Here is an 18,700-nt window from a genome sequence, read left to right as displayed (position 1 = left end):
TTTGTTTTTCTTCCTTAAAGGATTCATGAGGCAGAAGCCACATGAGTCATTTTTACCCTATAGACATAAGCAGAGAACTCTCACATAATAGAAGCTCCAAAATAAAGAATTTTGAATCTCATTTTTATCCTAAAAGATAGGAAATAAAAATACCCTACCTGTGTCTTTTTGCACGTTCTGCAGTACGCCATGGCAAGAAACCAGACACACCAGGTGGTAGAGGTGCGGGCGCATAATATTCTTTACCAAGGGAGTGTTTTCTGCCACTACTTACAGGTTTCTTTGTGGCCAATCCTACTTGACAAGTGTTAAAAAGAAAGAATCAAGATGCACCAAAGGTCTACAGATGAATAGGCACATGTGCATACTCTTAAAATAATACAAATGGGCACCTGACAATGACACCAAGTCCATTAAATCAGGATCAATTTGTAAATACCTTTTTACATAGGCCAGTAATAAATATAAGAATAAATATATTTTTTAATATATTTAAATATAAGTAATAAATATATAAAAATATAAATTATCTAGAGTAACAAGTTATCACTTTAACTAAAATATAAGTTGAATATATGAGATATGCAGAGCACGCAAAGGTAAATAAAACATGTAACCCAAAGAATGAAAGATTATATGTGATACATTTCATTATGCATTATGCAGAAATTTTAAGTTATTAAATCTCAGAATATTTTTGGCATTCCTGAGTCTCAAGGACAGAACATAGATACACCGATGACTCCTACCAAACAGAACCTTCTGAATTGGAAAAAAATTTCAATTTGAGATTAATTTTATCATGTAAAAACTATCCAAGTTGTAAGACTGAAGGTAGCTGGGTAGTAGGTGAGCCAATGTTGCCGCCTGTAAGTCTGTCCACCTTCAGTGTTCATTTGCTTTTATAGAACACAAAGGAAACAAATGAAACCTACTGGATAACAGAACGAAGTGTAAAGTCTTATCCTACATTTCAGTTTAAAGAGTCAAGTTTTTTTAATGAAATATTTGGTAGCAAAAGCTAGACCTACCTATTAATATTAATAAAATTCACATTTAAATATATAATTGTTTCTGATATCGCTGAGAACAAATAATATAAGTTTATTAAAATGGTTATATTTATCTTTCCAATCTATTTTACTATGTAAGATCTACTTTAGCAGCTTTAGGACAGCATCTACAAGAACGTGTATGTGGTAATACGAGACAAATATTTCTCATAGTGTAACTTATTGATAATCACCACATTGTGCTGTGCAATTTCTCTGGACAAATTTACATGCCTCTTATAAATATACAGGAGCTCAGTTCATTGTATGCTGTTTTTAATATAATTATCCTAAAAAAAAGTTACTGTGTATTGTTTGTGGTATGTGTAGAAAGTAATGCAAATATAAATTTTTTTTTTCTTTGGAGACAGAGTCTCGCTCTGTTGCCCAGGCTGGAGTGCAGTGGCACAATCTTGGCTCACTACAACCTCCGCCTCCCAGGTTCAAGCAATTCTTCTGCCTTAGCCTTCTGAGGAGCTTGGATTACAGGTGCACGCCACCATGCCCGGCTAATTTTTTGTATTTTAGTAGAGACAGGGTTTTACTGTGTTGCCCAGGCTGGTCTCCAACTCCTGAGCTCAGGCAATCCACCCGCCTCGGCCTCCCAAAGTGCTGGGATTACAGGCCTGAGCCACCGTGCCCAGCCACAAATATAAATTTTAATTAAAACCAAACTAATTTACTTGTCAGATGAAAAAAATTATAAAGTTTCCTATCTTCTGTCTGCACACGTAATTGCAATATGAATGTGACATAATTTACATAAATTATATAACCCCTATACTCACTGACACCTAACTATTAAATATACAGCCAGACACTGATTTGGCTTACCTCTGTGTCTCCAAATCACTGAGGCAAATACAAAAAAAGCCCGAGAAATAAAGTTACTCTTAAAATAGCTCAGTGAGCTTGTAAACTTCAGTCACATTTCCAATTTCTTTAATCATGCTAAGAAAAAAGATTTTTGTTTTTTATTCTCATTCAATGATGTCCAATTATATACCACTAGCTACTAAAATTATAGCATTTCTAATATTTTATATTTTATGTTAAATTGCTTTATATCCTAGCCATTTTTAAGTGTACAGTTCAGTGATATTAAGTCAAGTGATATCTTTAAAAAATTTAAAGTAGCATCCAAATAAAAGATTATCTGGTGTTAATTGTTTGGTGATCTTAATGTACAGGGTATGTAACTAAAGTCACCACAAACCTTTTTCTGGGAAACTGGCAGATTATAAACATAAAAACATTAATTTTTTTCTCTGTAGTAGTCTTCATGGTTTTACTGTTTCAAAATTCAAAGTTACTTACAAGAAAAGGTCACTTTCATATTAGATTTGGCTTAACTTATTCCACTGTCACTCATTCTTATAAGTAAAAAAAGGCCACTTATGACTTAAGATAATGTGTTCTACAAAAGTTAAAGACTCTTTAAAAAAAAATATAAAAATATCAGTAGAACTAGATTATACCAAATTTATGTATTCAGAATGTGAAATTTATGCCATTAGCTGATAAACAGTTTATAAAGTCTTTTTTTTCATTATTCTTGGTCACAAAATTATAGACAATTTCAAAATTCTAGACTATTATTTGGCAGATTAAATAAACCATAAATAGCAAACATTTAGGGAATGTTTGTCTAAAATGTTCCATCTCTGGGTAACAAACTTACCTGCAGTATTGTTTTATAAGGATTACATACATTTTAAGGTTATTTCATCATTGAAAGAAGCAAGGTGCTACCAGATTCAACAACTTTGGGTAAGAATTTGCAAGGAAGGAGGAGGAAACAAGGGGAAAAAAATGGAACTGGGAAGAAATTTTGTTTTCTATAGTAAGAAAGGATAATTCTTCATTAACAACAACGACAACAAAATCATACAAAAGCACTGCTAAAACTGTCATCAAAGTGCATCCCAAATTTCAATTGCAAAGTATCAAAAGTAATCATGAATCAGAAAACATATCCAAAATGATGAATATTGTATGAAAAACAAATAAGGGTAATTTTTTAAATGGAAGCACTAGCATCCCTTTCCTAATGATTCATTTACTATTTCTACATTCCATAAATTCTCATAATCTTATCAGAACAATTACAGTCCTCATAATATGCACGGAGTCAATATTGGTTGTTACTGTCAATATCATAAATGAGAAGAGATTTTAATTTTAACACACTAGAACACTAGTAGCACTAAAAAGCCAAGACAGAAAAGGTTACCAATTCTAATAGTAGCTTTTCCTTTGTGACCACTTCCTAGAATTATAGTTCTCTTTTTCTGTTTAGCAGTTTTGGACGGTTCCTTCACTGATGGAGAAGTTATCCATTGGTACTAAAAGAGAGAGAATAAACACTACATTTCAGTTACAGATCATTTATGAGGGCTACATCTTAAATGGAAATTGTTAAGATACTCTAATAAAAGCTTTGCAATCAGCAGTTCTGGGACCCAAAATTAAAGAATCATACGGTATTTACAAAAACAGAAAAGACATTTGATTTGACTGTAAATTTAAGATGGCAGAAAAGTACCTTAACAGTTTCATTTTGTTAAAAACAGACGAAAAGCTGGGCACAATGATATATACCTACAGTCCTAGCTACCTAGGAAGCTGGGAAGGGGGAAGATCACTGGAGCTCAGAAGTTTGAGGCCAGGCTGGGCAGTACAGTGAGATCCCAGAAGAAAAGCAATTAAATAAGAATTCTTTCTGGAGAAATAAAACATGATATACCTCTGATTTGGCACTCCTTCCATTTTGGAGAACTTTTTTGATAACTGCTTTCATCATAGAATGATCTAAAGTAAAATAAAAATTGAAATTATAGTAATTATTTCCCAATGAGTGGCTATTCCCATTTAAAAACAAAAGCCAACCAATTATTGCTTTTTCCCATGAAATTAAATATGAATTCCATATAATGTAATTATATACCTTTTCCCCCTTTGAGTGTTCTAACTTCTTCCTCAAAAACAAAGTATTCCTACACGCATATTGTCCCTAATGGCTACCATTTTGGCAGCAGCAAAGATCAAATGTAAACACTTTGGAACTAAAGTAGCTTTAGATACCTCTAAATAGGAAATCAAAAGCCTAAACACTGTCCAGATACTTAGATGCTTAAAAGGCACCTAATATACCCAAATCAAAGTCATGATGTGCTCCCAAAGCTGCTCTTCTCCACAGCCTCCTTTTCTCTATAAACAGTACCACCCAGTTGTATGCAAAATCACCTAGGACTTTTTAAAAAAATTACTATTTCCTTTATAACCCACAAGTCTTATTAGCTACACCTTGCTTCAACTACTTTTTACCACCTCCAACCTTCCACCCTAAGCGAAGCCATAGCCATCTCTAACTTGGACCAGTGTGAGTCTCCTAACTGGCCTCCCTCTTTCCCTTTTATAGCCCCCTACAAGTGTATTCTCCACACCAAGTCGTCTGATTGAATTACTACTTGGAATATAATCCTTACCAGCTCAAAATCCTCCCATGGTTTTCAGCTCATTTAGAATTATCTAAGTCCTTACTGTGACCTTCAAACCTTACAAGATCAGGCCCCTGGCTAGTTGTCTGACTTTGTAGCATACCAGGCTCTTCATCACTCAGTGCGCCAACCATGTTGGCCTTCTTGCTTTTCCTTAAATACTCCATCCACCCTGCCACCTATGTACCTACATATTCATTGCTTCCTCATCCTGGAAGGTACTTTATCTGCATCTTCCACGGCTTGTTCCTCTCCTAATCAGGTCTCTGCTCAAATGTCACTTTTTTAGTGAAGCTGTCCCCTAACAAACCTATCTAATATAGTCCCACCTGCCCCCATCTGTCTTCTTACCTTAAGGTATTTTTGCACTTCCTACTATCTAAATTACATTACCTATAACTCCCCAACTAGAATGTAAGCTCTATGAGACCAAGAATTTGTCTAGCTGGTTTACTGCTATATGTTTAGTGCCTAAACCAGTATCTAGCAGATAGAAGTATTCAAAAATTACTTGTCAAATCAACAAATGAATGAAATACTATTTCCAAGAATTCAGAAGTTCCACAAGAAGAAAATAATGTACTTGGTGGAAGCAGATTTATTATCTAGGTTCACTCCTATTCAGAGTAGCAGCCAAGAGCAATTTAAGTATAACTCTTTTCATCAGTAAATTATCTACTAAAAACATAAGAAAGTGCAAGGTTACAAAAGTGTAAGATTAGGGAAGGAAACACATTAAGTTTTCGAAACTGTCAATACATGAGAAATTCTTTTTCTTTTGCTATTTGTTAGTCAATAAAAAATATTGTAGCGACATACCAATGAGTGGATTTTTTCTTATATCCAGAACGACCAGAGTTGTATTGGTTTCAAGGGCCTCTAGCAAAGCCTTTGCTCCTTCATTGGTGAGGCCACACTGTTGCAGGTCAAGAGCTTTCGATGAAAGACAAAGGGTCACTTGCTAATTCTATACAGATGGTTTTTTTTTTGTTGTTTTTTTGTTTTTTTTTTTTTGAGACAGAGTCTCACTCTATCACCCAGGCTGGAGTGCAGCGGCACTATCTCTCTGCTCACTGCAAGCTCCGCCTCCCGGGTTCACGCCATTCTCCTGCCTCAGCCTCCTGAGTAGCTGGGACTACAGGTGCCCGCCACTACACATGGCTAATTTTTTTGTATTTTCAGTAGAGACAGGGTTTCACCATGTTAGCCAGGATGGTCTCGATCTCCTGACCTTGTGACCCGCCTGCCTCGGCCTCCCAAAGTGCTTGGATTACAGGCGTGAGCCACCTCGCCCGGCCAATTCTATACAGATTTAACATACAGACAACTCCCACTTATTCATGCCTGGAAGACTCCTGCCCAAGACTACTCATGGCCAGTTTTTAATCTTGGGTATTGGAAAAATAAAAATAGAAAACCATATGCACACACATAATACAAAAAAGAAACCCTCTTCATAGATGTGTCATGATTACCCTCTCTTTAGTACCAATAAATTACCCAACATATTTTACAATTACAGAGTTGAAAAATAACTCTACATAAAACATCACAGAACGAATATTTGTTCATAATTAACAAGGATGCCAGTGGCAGTGCAAACCTCATAGGCAAAAACTGGGTGGAGCTCAGAAATTGCACTACATTCATCATCAAATTCAAATTCAAACTCAAAGTGACTCTCAAAAAATTACATTAAAAAAGGGAAAAGAAAATACAAAAATGTAAGAACTGTTAGTTTTAGAATAAAAATGACAAAGAAAGAACTCTAAGGAGATAGAAATAATGAATCCAAAGAATGTGTGAATAGAGATGATAGAGATTATATACTAAAAACCTATCATGAAAAAATAATGGTCAAGAACTCTCCCTCAAGTAAAAGGTCAAAGAACTAAACAAATGCTCATGAATACTAGTAATACTGAGGCTGAACAGTCTACTCATTTAAACTCAAAAGGATTATCACAAAAATACAGGTATAAAAAAAGATTACATCAGAGCAAAAGCACGTGTATACCATTACATTAAAATAACTGAAGTCTTTCAGAACCTCATTTTATCGACTACATGTCTGTATTCCCCAAAAATGTATATTGAAACCCTAATCCCCAACAGGGTAGTAGTATTAGGAAGTGGGGCCTTTGAGAGGTAAGTAGGTTTAGTTGAGGTCTTGAGAGTGGAGCCATCATGGGATTAGTGCCCTTACAAGAAAAAAAAGAGACTAGAGTTCTCTCTCGCCACCATTCAAGGATATAAAAGCCTTCCATAAGCTAGGGAGAATGCCCTCACCTGACACCTATCTACTGGCATCTGGATCTTGGGCTTCTCGGACTCCAGAACTGTGAGAAATGAATGTCGTCTCTTTAAGCCACCCAGAATATAATTCTGTTATATGCTACTATAACGGAGTTATATAATATATACTATATATAATATAGAGTATTCTATGAAGCCCTAATTGACTAAGACACCACAAGACACACAGAAATAAGTCAGATATATGGATCTGATAGAATATGGTAAAACCTTTACAAACTCTTGCTGCAGAAGAATGAGCATAGGATGTAATTATCCAACTAGCCAAATTAATAAAAATAGCCAGTAAATCTTACTAGTAAATCAAATGAATATAAACTAAAACAATTAAACGTGATTATGCTTCTATCAGATTGATGAAGGTCACATTTTAAAAAAACCTTTAAAATGTGCAGACTCTGTTAGCACAGCAACTCTCCTTCTAAGAATTTACCAGAAGGAAATTATAAGAGACACAGGCAACAACACGTATCAAAGTACTGTTTATAACAATGAAAAACTGGAAATAGCTTATATATCTAATAGGAATGGATAAGCCAAGTGTACTATTGCATATTAACATAATGGAACCCTGAAGAGTCACTAAAAATGATATGGTAAATGTAAACTTATTGATTTAAGATATGCTAGACTGAGTGAAAAAGTTATAAAATTCAGAGACCAACCCCACTTGCATTAAAAAAGAAAAAGCAGGGGAGCTCTCATTTTTGTAAAGTTTAAGGTTTTAAAATAGACACATCCAGCATTTATGAGACTATAATATGGCACAGCATTTCTGGAAGGCAATTTGGTGACATGTATCAAAAGTCTTTAAGAAATATATTATACTGAGTTACTCAACTTTAGTAATTTATCCTACAGGAGTAACTTCAGGCTGGGCACAGTGGCTCATGCCTGGAATCCCAGCACTTTGGGAGGCCAAGGCAAGAGAACTGTTTGGGCCCAGGAGTTTGAAACCAGCCTGGGCAACACAGCAAGACCCTGTCTCCACAAAAATTAGCCTGGCGTGGTGGTGTGCACCTGTAGTCCCAGCTACTCGGGGGGTAAAGTGGGAGGATACTTGAGCCAGGAGTTTAAGGCTACAGTGCGGTATGATTACGCCATTGCACTCCAGCCTGGGCAACAGAGAAAGACCCTGTCTCAAAAAAAAAAAAAAAAAAAGTACCTTCAATGGACACAGAGATGTATACATAAGGAGTTTACTACAGAGTTGTTTATAACAGGGGAAAAGCACAAACTGCCTAAATATCAAATAGTAGGGAATTAAACTATTATGCCTCAATGTAATAGAGTACTACATGATACATCATTAAATAAAAAAAGCAGGGATACAAAATGGTAAGTGCACTATAGTTCTGTTCTTGTAACTCTAAGCACACAAATGTATCTGCAGGAAAAAACAATACTGAAAGTGTATACACCAAAATGAAGTTTATCTCTAGGCATTGAGATGATATGTACTATTGTTTTTTGTTACTTGGTATTTTCTATAAAGAATATATGTAACTTTTATAAAGGTTTAAAAACAAAATAAAACCTATTAGAAAAAAGAGGCTTTTTAAAAAACCTTAGAACAACATTACTGTGCCAAGAGTTAAGCATATTTAATATCAAAAAATTCAATATTTTCCATCTTACAAGTTCATTTAACTTACCTCTCAGCCATAAATCCTCACTGAGAGAGTCTGCAAAAGCACTTGCACCTAGGTCACCAATGAGTGTGTTGCAATTCAGTGTGATACGTCTTAAGCCAGCCATACAGTCAAGATCAGGTCTCCTATAGCGAAGACTCTCAGCCCAGGTTTCTTCATGCCTTCTCATGGTCTGATACTTCAAAGATTTAATAAGATGAAATTAATACACTTGGATAAAGAGATAGGAACACTAAAAGGAACTAAGTACAGCTGATTACATCAGAGCTTTACACACACACCAGGTACATATGCCAGGTGGGTTAATCTGAGAGATTGATTAAATAGTAGATTTTGAGTAAGGAGTCCAGTGACCCAGATCCTGGTCTGTCACTGACTAGCTGTGTGACCCTAACCACTAATGACCTGTTACTGATTGCTTATGTAAACTGACAACTTAGTTAACTTCTAAGAATTTTATTTTCTTTATATGCCAAGTGAAGGTACTGGTTCTAAATTCTATCATTGTTGAGCCTCTAAATCATATCATTCTGTCCTCCAGTGGTCTCTAAACGCTTGACTGGACATCCCACAAGTAAACATTTAACATGTAAGTTATTTATTAATAAACTATATACAGGAAGTTCTATATACATATTTTATGTATATTACAAATCAAACAGAAACAATAGATATTTTTTAAATGATATAAAAATACAGAGGTTAATATTTTCTTCTCCTAACCCAAGGGATCTCACATATTTCTTAGGGTATGCACACCAAATTTAGAGGCCTAGAACATACAAAGCAAGGTTGATATGCCTTTGGAAATTGGTGGTTTGAGTTTTAACCACAGGTATTATCTTACAGACATAATCACTTCTCTATATCCATAAAGTAAATTTTGGTAACAGCGAACACTGATTTTAAGAGAAAAAAATCTTATTACATTCTGAAACAAAAGATTCAAAGCTCCTATGACTCTGTCAAATGAAAATTGTCGGTGTCATTTGCTATTCATAATAACAGTATAAAAGCAATAAGAGGAAATAACAGCAAACACTTAGATAGCCAGGCACTATTTTATACACATTAGTTCATTAAATCCTAAGAATGACAGACACAGTAGGTTTTCTTATTATACACATTTTATGGATGAGAAAACTAAGGAACAGAGCAGTTAACTAATTTGCCCATGGTCACAAGTTATTAAATGGGAGAGAGCTCGGGTTTTAGCCTAGGCCATTTGGCTTCAGAATCCACATGCGTAACCATTATCTATCCCACGGAGAGTGGACTTGTGCTGTAAAGACCGCAAAATAAACATTTTCAGCTTTGTGGGTCATATAGTTTCTTTTGCAACTACTCAACTCTCCTAGTGTAGGGTGTAGCAATAGTTAATATGTAAACAAATGGGCATGACTATGTTTCAAAACTTTATTTACAAAAATAGGTGATAGGCTAGATTTGGTCCACAGGCCATAGTTTGACTACCCCGATCTATACCATCAAATTACTAAAAAGGCTTCATGTCACATTATTATGTAATTTTATCCTAAATACAGTAGTAATAACCACTATAAAGTTGTTAAGGCACCTTTAAAATTACTGTTTTACAAACCATATTTACAGAAAAACCTAATTATTATATTTTAGGTCTCCTATTTCTAAGATTAAGCATACTACCTTTACTAAATGGTAGAACCCCAGGCTGAAAATTGGTCACATTCTTTAAACAAAACGAAAACTGCAATGCCCGTATGTATCAAAAGACAAAAATAACTGCTGTCTTGTATCAAAATATTAATGTGTGGCAATCATATAACACATTTTCATGAAAGTTGGAACATAAAGTTACCTTTAAGATCTTGGCCATGTGATCTGCTCCCTGCCATGTCAGATTACATCCTGTGAAGTTGACTGTCTTAAGAGTGATAGAGCTCTTTATACCTTGACAAATAACTAAAATGGAAAAAAAACCACATACAGTAAGATGAAGAGTGTATACAACCTAGTCAATCTTGATTTATTTGCTCTTCTTATATCTTTTCTATTTTATAGTTGTATTCTTAAAATCACTATTTACAATCTACCTAAGCAACTGATTGGTACATTCTAAAATATGTCAGTAACAAAGAGTTACTCCAGTTTATTGCAATAGTTCAATTCTATTTAGATGCCAAAATTGAATAGACTGAACATTGCAACCTTACTCCCGACCACAGTACAGTTCTATATACTTTTTGAGACATCTGAAAGAAAAACATAAAAAACATAAAACTCTTCCTATTTTCATTTCCAAGAGCAGACCTCAATCTGTTATCAACCAACAATTCAGTGTCAACTATAAACCCAGAATTTTATTAGGTGTTATACTAGAGCACCTAATGTACTAGAACAATAGAAGACAGAGGCCTTTTAACTCTCTGCTCCCTCAAATTGAAATGCAGGTTTCCTTACCCCTCCAGACCACTATTCCACACAACGAACACAAGTCAAGACTTCAGGATCTCAACCAACAGTCACCTTCTGTGATTATTTCCATGATCCCAACCCCTTCCCCCCAAGTCTGTCAGCCTTTTATATGCTCCTATACAGCACTTTGCTTATATTTCCTATTTTGGAACATACCACAGTGCATTAAAATTGATTGTATATATATTTTAACTATTTAAAGTAATGATGATTTTTCTCTTTACATCTTTTTTTTTTTGAGACGGAGTCTTGCTCTATCGCCCAGGCTGGAGTGCAGTGGTGTGATCTTGGCTCACTGCAACCTCTGCCTGCCAGGTTCACACCATTCTCCTGCCTCAGCCTCCCGAGTGGCTGAGACTACAGGCACCCGCCACCACGCCTGGTGAATTTTTTTGTATTTTTTTAGTAGAGACGGGTTTCACCATGTTAGCCAGGACAGTCTCAATCTCCTGACCTCATGATCTGCCCACATCGGCCTCCCAAATTGCTGGGATTACAGGCATGAGCCACTGCGCCCAGCCTCTTTACATCTTGCTATTTCCTTCCCATAAATATTTCTTGAAGAAAAACTCTGAAAGATGAACAAACACAAAAAACAGAGAATACCAGATGGTACATATTTGTGTGGTCTGTGGTTTAACACAAACTTAAGTAAAGTTAGTTCAGATTATATTCAGCATGCCAAGCTTTCATGGTAGACTTGAGACTGGACCAAGGTTTGAACAAGCACATGAGGCAGTAGTAAGAAAAAGGTACAGACAGGAATTAACATGGCATGTAGGGAAACATGAAACCAGCCTGATAGGACAAGAGTTAAATGAGATTTAAACTCACTTTCTAAACCTCCATCTCCAATTGGACAATTTGCAAGAGACAGGTGCACCAAAGAAGCCGATTTATTCAATCCCTTTAATGAGGGGGAAAAGTTAAAAATGTTATTGAGGTTTTTTTCCTCTAAAAGCAACTATCAAATGTCTACAGGCCAAATGAGACAAAGCTTACCTTTGCTAGAAGAGTTAAATCCCTCTCTCTCAGAATTAGTCCATTTAGCTCCAGGTTCTTTAGCACACTTGATATACTTAAACAGCCTTTAAGAGCTTTACACAACTGGAAGGTCACATCTTTGTATCTTATCGCAGGAACACGACTTCTGCAAAATTTATTTATGTCAGAACCTAAAACAAAGATAAAAGAAAGTTAGCGACTTCAATCATGCAATGTATCATTCAAAAACATCTGCTCTGTGCTAAGACACAGAAATGAGCCATGTCCTTTAAAGTCCTCTTAAGCACAGACACATGTAAACTCAAGCCACATGAGATATACCAAACTACATACATAGAGGTTCTTATGGAAGCAAAGAAGTTGCACCGAAAGGATGGCTTCAAGATAATCCTGAAGCTGAATCTAGAAAGATGAGAATGACAACATGGGGTGAGAGTGGGTGATGCATTAACCAGAAGGAGCAGCAAGAGCAAAAGCATCTAAGCCTGACACCTGCCAGGCACTGGAAAACTGCAGGTGGATCTGACTAAAGCCCAGAGCTGTAGTGGGAAGAGTCAGAAATTTACAAAGAGGCAGGGAGAAGCAAGCCTGGGAGAGTTGACTTTTACCTCACAGGTGATGAGGACCAGGGCTACCACTGACACATTAAGGATACCCCTAGCAGGTTAGAAAAATGTACCTCACTGTTGGAGTATCAAAGAGATAAAGGAAATGAGAAAAAGCTCCCCTTCCTCAAGACCAACTAACCCCAGGAGGCTTAAAAGAACACAGCTGGGATTTCAGCGCCTCTGTGCAGAACGCAAGCAACCAATACACACTGGTCCTGCGTGGGCATGCCACTTTAAGCATGTCTTTTCCTTTTCGAAAGATCACTTGAACCAAAGCAGGCAGATGAACTGAGAAAAACCAAGCTCAGGGGCAGCAAAACTAGCTAGGAGCGTCTGCAATAGTCCAGGCAAAATGTAATTAAGGATGGACAAGCAATATGTAGGAGGTTAAAATCTACAACCTAGACCCACTGGATGTAAGAGATAAAGAAGGTTCAGTGAAGAATATCTGATGAGAATGGTCTGTAATACATTTTTCTTACATTCAGTGCAAAATATTAGGCAAGATCTAGTAGGCTAGCCTTGACTCTGAGGTCCCTCCCATCTTTAATTTATTTTGGTTCCTGGTTTTTTTATTTTTTGTGGGAGGAGGGTCATAGACAGGGTCTTGCTCTGTCACCCAGGCTGGAGTACAGTGGCAAAATCATGGCTCACTGCAGCCTCAACCTCCCGGACTCAAGAGATCCACCAGCCCAGATAATATTTTTTACTTTTTGTAGAGACAGGAGTCTCACTATGTTGCCCAGGCCAGTCACAAACTCCTGGCCTCCCAAAGTGTTAGGATTACCCGTGTGAGCCACCGCACCTGGCCTGGTTCCTATTATTATTTTGGTTAAGTAAAGTCCATTCAGAGGTACAGAACAGTTCCTGCACCTGAATGAGATGTAGAGAATAATCTGACTTTTTTTCAGAAGCAGATGTGTTGAACTGTCCTTGCAGAAGAGATGGTGTTAACCCCAGAGCCTAGAAAAGGGCCGGGCACACGACAAGTGGTCAGGTTGTTTTTAAATACATCAACAATCATTTCCTCTCCCAGATTGCACACCCTCCCTCTTTCTCTCAGCTTATAAACATATTCACGTCCATATCCACTTAAAAAACACCTTTCAGACCTACAATTATCTGGATCTTCTTTGTGGGTAATCTAGGTCCCTCCCATGCCTTCAAATATCTGTCCTCCCACAAAGCCTAAATCTTGGGCCCAGATCTGCCTAGCAGACACGTTTGGATGCCCCACAGGCCCCTCTTAAAACATTAAAGACAAACTGAGATCCTCTTCCCACCCCCAATCTCATTCGAGTTAACTCGGCTGTGTGTCATGGAAAGACGCTGCTGTGTTTCACTTACAGACGCTGCTGTAAACTGTCACCCATACTTGCTGCCCTCCTCTTCTAACTGGTCACCAGGCCCCATCCATTCTCTTAGATATCTGAAATCCTACCCTTCTTTTCTTTTCTTTTTTTTTTTTTTTTGAGACAGAGTTTTGCTCTTGTTGCCCAGGCTGGAGTGCAACGGTGCAATCTCAGCTCACTGCAACCTCCACCTTCTGGGTTCAAGCGATTCTTGTGCCTCAGCCTCCCGAGTAGCTGGGATTACAGGCGCCCGCCACCACGCCCGGCTAATTTTTTTTTTTTTTTTTTGTATTTTTAGTACAGATGGGGTTTCACCATGTTGGTGAGGCTGGTCTCGAACTCCTGACCTCAGGTGATCCACCCCCCCCCCCCACCCTTGGCCTCCCAAAGGGCTGGGATTACAGGCGTGAACCACGGTGCCCGGCCCCAGCCCTTCTTTTCTATACCTTAGTTTGGGCCATCAGATTACAATTCACCATCCTTCCAATTTTAATTTGCCTTCCATATGGAGACTAGACTGAGCTCCTATGGAAATTCCATCTCATCATCCTACAGCGGTTTCCCAAAACCTTCAGGATAAACATCCAACTCTACGACAGGACAAACGAGGACCCTCCCTGTTTGGCCCCCACAAGGTTTCCAGCCTCAACTCTGCTCTTTCTCAAACCCTAAATTCCAGTCCTGTAACTCAGCTTGCATACTCTCTCCTATTTCCAAAACTTTTGCACAAACTGTTCCCTCCTGTTACCTAGATAGCTTCTATAGGAAGCTGCCTCCATTATGTACAAAATGCTAAGTGCTCAAAGGAATAACAGCATTTTGTTATGTATCATGGTTGACCTAACATATTTTCCGAATAATCAGAGTCTGGATCCCTAATTATACCACTGTACATTTACAAATGGCTTATATTTGTAAAGCACTTTACAAACTTCTCATATACACCTTAAAAAATGAAGACAGGCCGGGCGCGGTGGCTCACGCCTGTAATCCCAGCACTTTGGGAGGCCGAGGCGGGCGGATCACCTGAGGTCTGCAGTTCGAGACCAGCCTGGCTAACATGGCAAAACCACATCTCTACTAAAAATACAAAAATTAGCCGGGCATGGTGGCGCGCGCCTGTAATCCCAGCTACTCGGGAGGTTGAGGCAGGAGAATCACTTGAACCCGGGAGGCGGAGGTTGCAGTGAGCCGAGATCTCGCCACTGCATTCCAGCCTGGACGACAGAGTGAAATAGTGTCTCAAAAAAAAAAAAAAAAAAAAAAAGACAAAGGCTGACATGTATTAATTTCCTACCTCCTTAGTTCTCTATCAGGCAATCAAAGTCATTCAATAAAATAGGTAACATCTGTCAAATGTTTAATGACGTCCCAAACTGTGCTAAGAGCTCTGCAGGCATCAGCAGCGCAGGGAATCCTTGCGAAGGCGCACATAACCTGGGTCTCGTTATTAAGCCCATGTTACGGATGAGCACACTGAAGCCCTAGAGACCGTAAGCCACTCACCTAGCTCGTGAGTGTCCAGGCCGCACACCCCGTCTATTGCACACATACCCCGGCAATGGACACCACTCACCTAAAAACCCACTTCGCCGCACCGACTGAGGGGCCCTGGAGGCGGGAACTACAAACCTGTGTCCCCCAGCCAGGGCTGGAAGAAGCTCTTGATGGAGATCAAGGGCAGGTCTTTATTGATCTTGAGGGTGCTCAGCAGAGGCGCCCAGTCCACCCCGCGGAGGCGGTCGGCGTTGAAATCCAGCACGCCCTCCCGGAGACAGGCGCGCACGGCGGGCAGCGGCACCGAGTCCTGCAGGGCGCACAGGTACTCGTAGTGGGAGAAGAAGTCCGCCGCGCTGTCGCGGCGCAGCTTCACGGAGTCGATCATGGCCCGAGGGTGACCTCGGGGGATGCACGCCGCGGAGACGCCGCCCGCGCCCACCCAAGAACCCTGAGTAGCAGCCCGGCCGCTCCGGCACCCACGGCCAGGCGATGGCGGCAGCCCCGCACCGGGCTCAGGAGCGGCAATTCGGTCGGAAGACGCAAGGCCAGAACCCTAAGCTAGGCCGGCCCTTCAACGCCCCGCTCCCGCGCTGCCTCCCGCCCCGCGGCCCAAGCAGTTAGGGCCCGCCTCACAGTCCTCTGAGGCGCCGGGATTCAAGCCGGTGGGCGGTGCCGCGGACAGTGCGCCATGACGTCAACGTGCTCGCTATGCGTCCGCACGCAGGTCCCGCCTCCTGAGGACGGGGGAGTTCGCTGCTACCTGAGATGGTGATCAGGAGAGTTTGAGGGTTTGCGAGTTTACTGATCGATCCGAATAAAAGTGAAATGTGTGGTCGGGCGCGGTGGCCCACGCCTGTAATCCCAGCACTCTGTGAGGCGGAGGCGAGCGGATCATCTGAGGTCAGGAGTTCGAGACCAGCCTGGCCAACATGGCGAAACCCCGTCTCAATTAAAAATACAAACATTAGCCGGGCATGGTGGCGGGCGCCTGTAATCCTAGCTACTCGGGAGGCTGAGGAAGGAAAATCGCTAGAACCCGGGAGGCGGAGGCTGCAGTGAGCCGAGATCTTGCCGTTGCACTCCAGCCTGGGCGACAAGAGCGAAATTCCGTCTCAAAAAAAGAAAAAAAGAAAAGAAAAAGTGAAATGTGGATGTAATAACGCACTTTAAAAAAATAGTCTAAACATCTGAGGAATGTGTCTTTGCTTGCAGTGTCCAGCCAGCACAGAGACTGCACTCAAGGGATGTAGGAATGGCTGATTGAACGTAAACTGCGGTCATTAAATCGTTTATGTCTGTGTTAATGTCTACAAATAAGCCTTAATTTCTGTAGTTTCTGCATATCTCACACGGTTCCTGGCAAATTGACGAGTGTTTCATGAATTCAGGGCTTTATTGTGTTTGCTGTGAATCAGTTTGTTTTGTACTGACGATGATGTTGGCTAACTCCCTTGTAACTAGTACTTATTTGAAATAATGTCCTCGGGATTATTTTAAGCACTGTTTAAGTATGAAATCATTTCATTCTCCTAACATCTCCTCAAGGAATATATTATTATATTCTACTTTACAAAAGGGGAAACTGAGGAACGGGGAAGTTAGGTGGAAGCTAAGTGGAAGAATCCAGATAATTGACCTCTCCTATTTGTATCCAATTGCTAGAGCAATGATAGTCCTCCGGTAGAGCCTTAGACATTGTGTTTATTGCATTCCTCTTCCACCCACTGCATTCCGGATACTCCAGCTTACTTCCAACACACACATGCAGGCGCCTCTAAAATTCCGGAGATATGGTCACCAATTATTTTTATGTGCGACATGCTCAAATCTTAATATAGTAAACGCTTGTATATTCATAAACCAGCTTAATAGATGAAACATTACCATTCCTGTTGAAGAGCCTTGTGTAACCACCCTCACAATCACGACTACTCTCTGAGTCTGAGATAACTGCTCTTCTGAACTTGGTATTCATCATTGCAATGTATGTCTTTATATTTCTGCTACATATGTAAGTAAGCAGTATATAACATTCTATATTTTCTTTTCCTACTTTACTTATCGTTACCTTTACTAGGTCCATCCGTGTCGACATATAGAGATATTCATTTATTTTCCCTGTTGTTATATGGGAGTTCCATGTAGAAACATACAGTAATGTGTCTGTTTTTCTGTTGATGGTAATTTAAATTGTTTCCAACTTTACGATTTCTTTGTTGCTCTATCCATTTTCTTTCTAGTCTCCAGCATCAATTAATGTAGTGTCCATTACCTTTTTAAAGCTCACTCCTCCCTGTTTCACATGAAGCCACCTGATTTCTTTTTCCTTACCTCTCGAATTTCTTCTTCTCAGTCTCATTCTTCGGCTTCTCTTGCATACCCACTCTAAATGTTGCTGTTCGTCAGGTTTCTACCCTCAGCTTTCACCCCTTCTGACATTTTACAGTTTCTCTGGGTGTTCTTGTCTTCTGCTCAGCCTTAACTTCCCCACTTTAGGCGGATTACTCTAACACAGATAGTTCTCTTTATCCATTAAATTGCCCCCTAGAAAGCCAAGATTTCTCATTGCCCTCAGTATCAGATCTATGTCACGTAGCTTGACATACAAGCTCCTTCATAATTTGACTATCTCTGTTGTCTCTCTCCTTGCTACATTCTTCCTGGCATGTCTTCTCTAGATAACAGAACTGCTTGAACTTTCTGATGTCCTATTGTTGCTGTCTGGGTCTTTTCATAGGTTGCTCCTTTATTTAGTCGGCTAACTTCCACTCTTTTCCCAGCCTTGGTTTGGGGCACCTTCCCTAGAAAGCCTGTTTCTCTAACCCTCATCTCTCCTCCCTTGCTTGTTTAGTACCTCACTGCTGTGCTCCCTGACATCCCTGTAGCATAACACTTAGAACATCCAATGATAAACATCTTTTTAGATGGTTTTTCTTCCAGAGTCTGAAAGCCCTTTGAAGGCAAGAACCATATCTCATTCATGCTTATATTCCCTATGCCTAGCACAGTGTTAGCACAGAGAAAGTGCTGACTAATGACTAATTGTAGGAACATTCTTCCCTATTATCCCCACAAGCTATTGCCAGCACCCTGTGGCCACTGCCTATGAATGCAGCCCAGAGAAGTCTTCCTCATATTAATAATCATTTAACATATTCATTTAAAATTTATGTTTCCTGTGCTTACTTATTTTTAGTGTGGCAAGATTTCTTTCAAGGCTTGCCTGATAATCTCTTCTCTGCTTCAGTTAAATTATGACTT

The 18,700-nt window shown here is 39.3% G+C and overlaps 1 protein-coding gene across 8 annotated transcripts in view; it reads right to left on the bottom strand.

Annotated features, from left to right (window-relative positions):
- The window catches only part of CEP78 (centrosomal protein 78), a 36,100-nt gene extending 19,356 nt beyond the window's left edge, over nt 1-16,744 (bottom strand). For 4 of the 8 annotated variants that reach the window (XM_024252675.3, XM_063714249.1, XM_024252673.3 and 1 more), the window contains exons 1-9: nt 15,572-16,744; nt 11,977-12,149; nt 11,809-11,881; nt 10,358-10,461; nt 8,524-8,698; nt 5,372-5,485; nt 3,799-3,863; nt 3,286-3,397; nt 159-294 (exon numbers count right to left, since the gene is read on the bottom strand). In XM_024252675.3, coding sequence (XP_024108443.1) covers nt 159-294; nt 3,286-3,397; nt 3,799-3,863; nt 5,372-5,485; nt 8,524-8,698; nt 10,358-10,461; nt 11,809-11,881; nt 11,977-12,149; nt 15,572-15,824 — 1,205 coding nt within the window. In that variant the 5' untranslated portion in view covers nt 15,825-16,744. Of the gene's footprint in view, nt 1-158; nt 295-1,886; nt 1,905-3,285; nt 3,398-3,798; nt 3,864-5,371; nt 5,486-8,523; nt 8,699-10,357; nt 10,462-11,808; nt 11,882-11,976; nt 12,150-15,571 lie in introns of all 8 variants that reach the window. The other 4 variants (XM_024252672.3, XM_024252671.3, XM_024252676.3 and 1 more) reach the window with 2 other exon arrangements.
- Nucleotides 16,745-18,700: the final 1,956 nt, after the last annotated feature.

This window comes from Pongo abelii, chromosome 13 (assembly GCF_028885655.2).
Source record: "Pongo abelii isolate AG06213 chromosome 13, NHGRI_mPonAbe1-v2.0_pri, whole genome shotgun sequence".
In the NCBI taxonomy this organism is placed as follows: domain Eukaryota; kingdom Metazoa; phylum Chordata; class Mammalia; order Primates; family Hominidae; genus Pongo; species Pongo abelii.
This window is presented reverse-complemented; position numbering and strand designations above follow the sequence as displayed.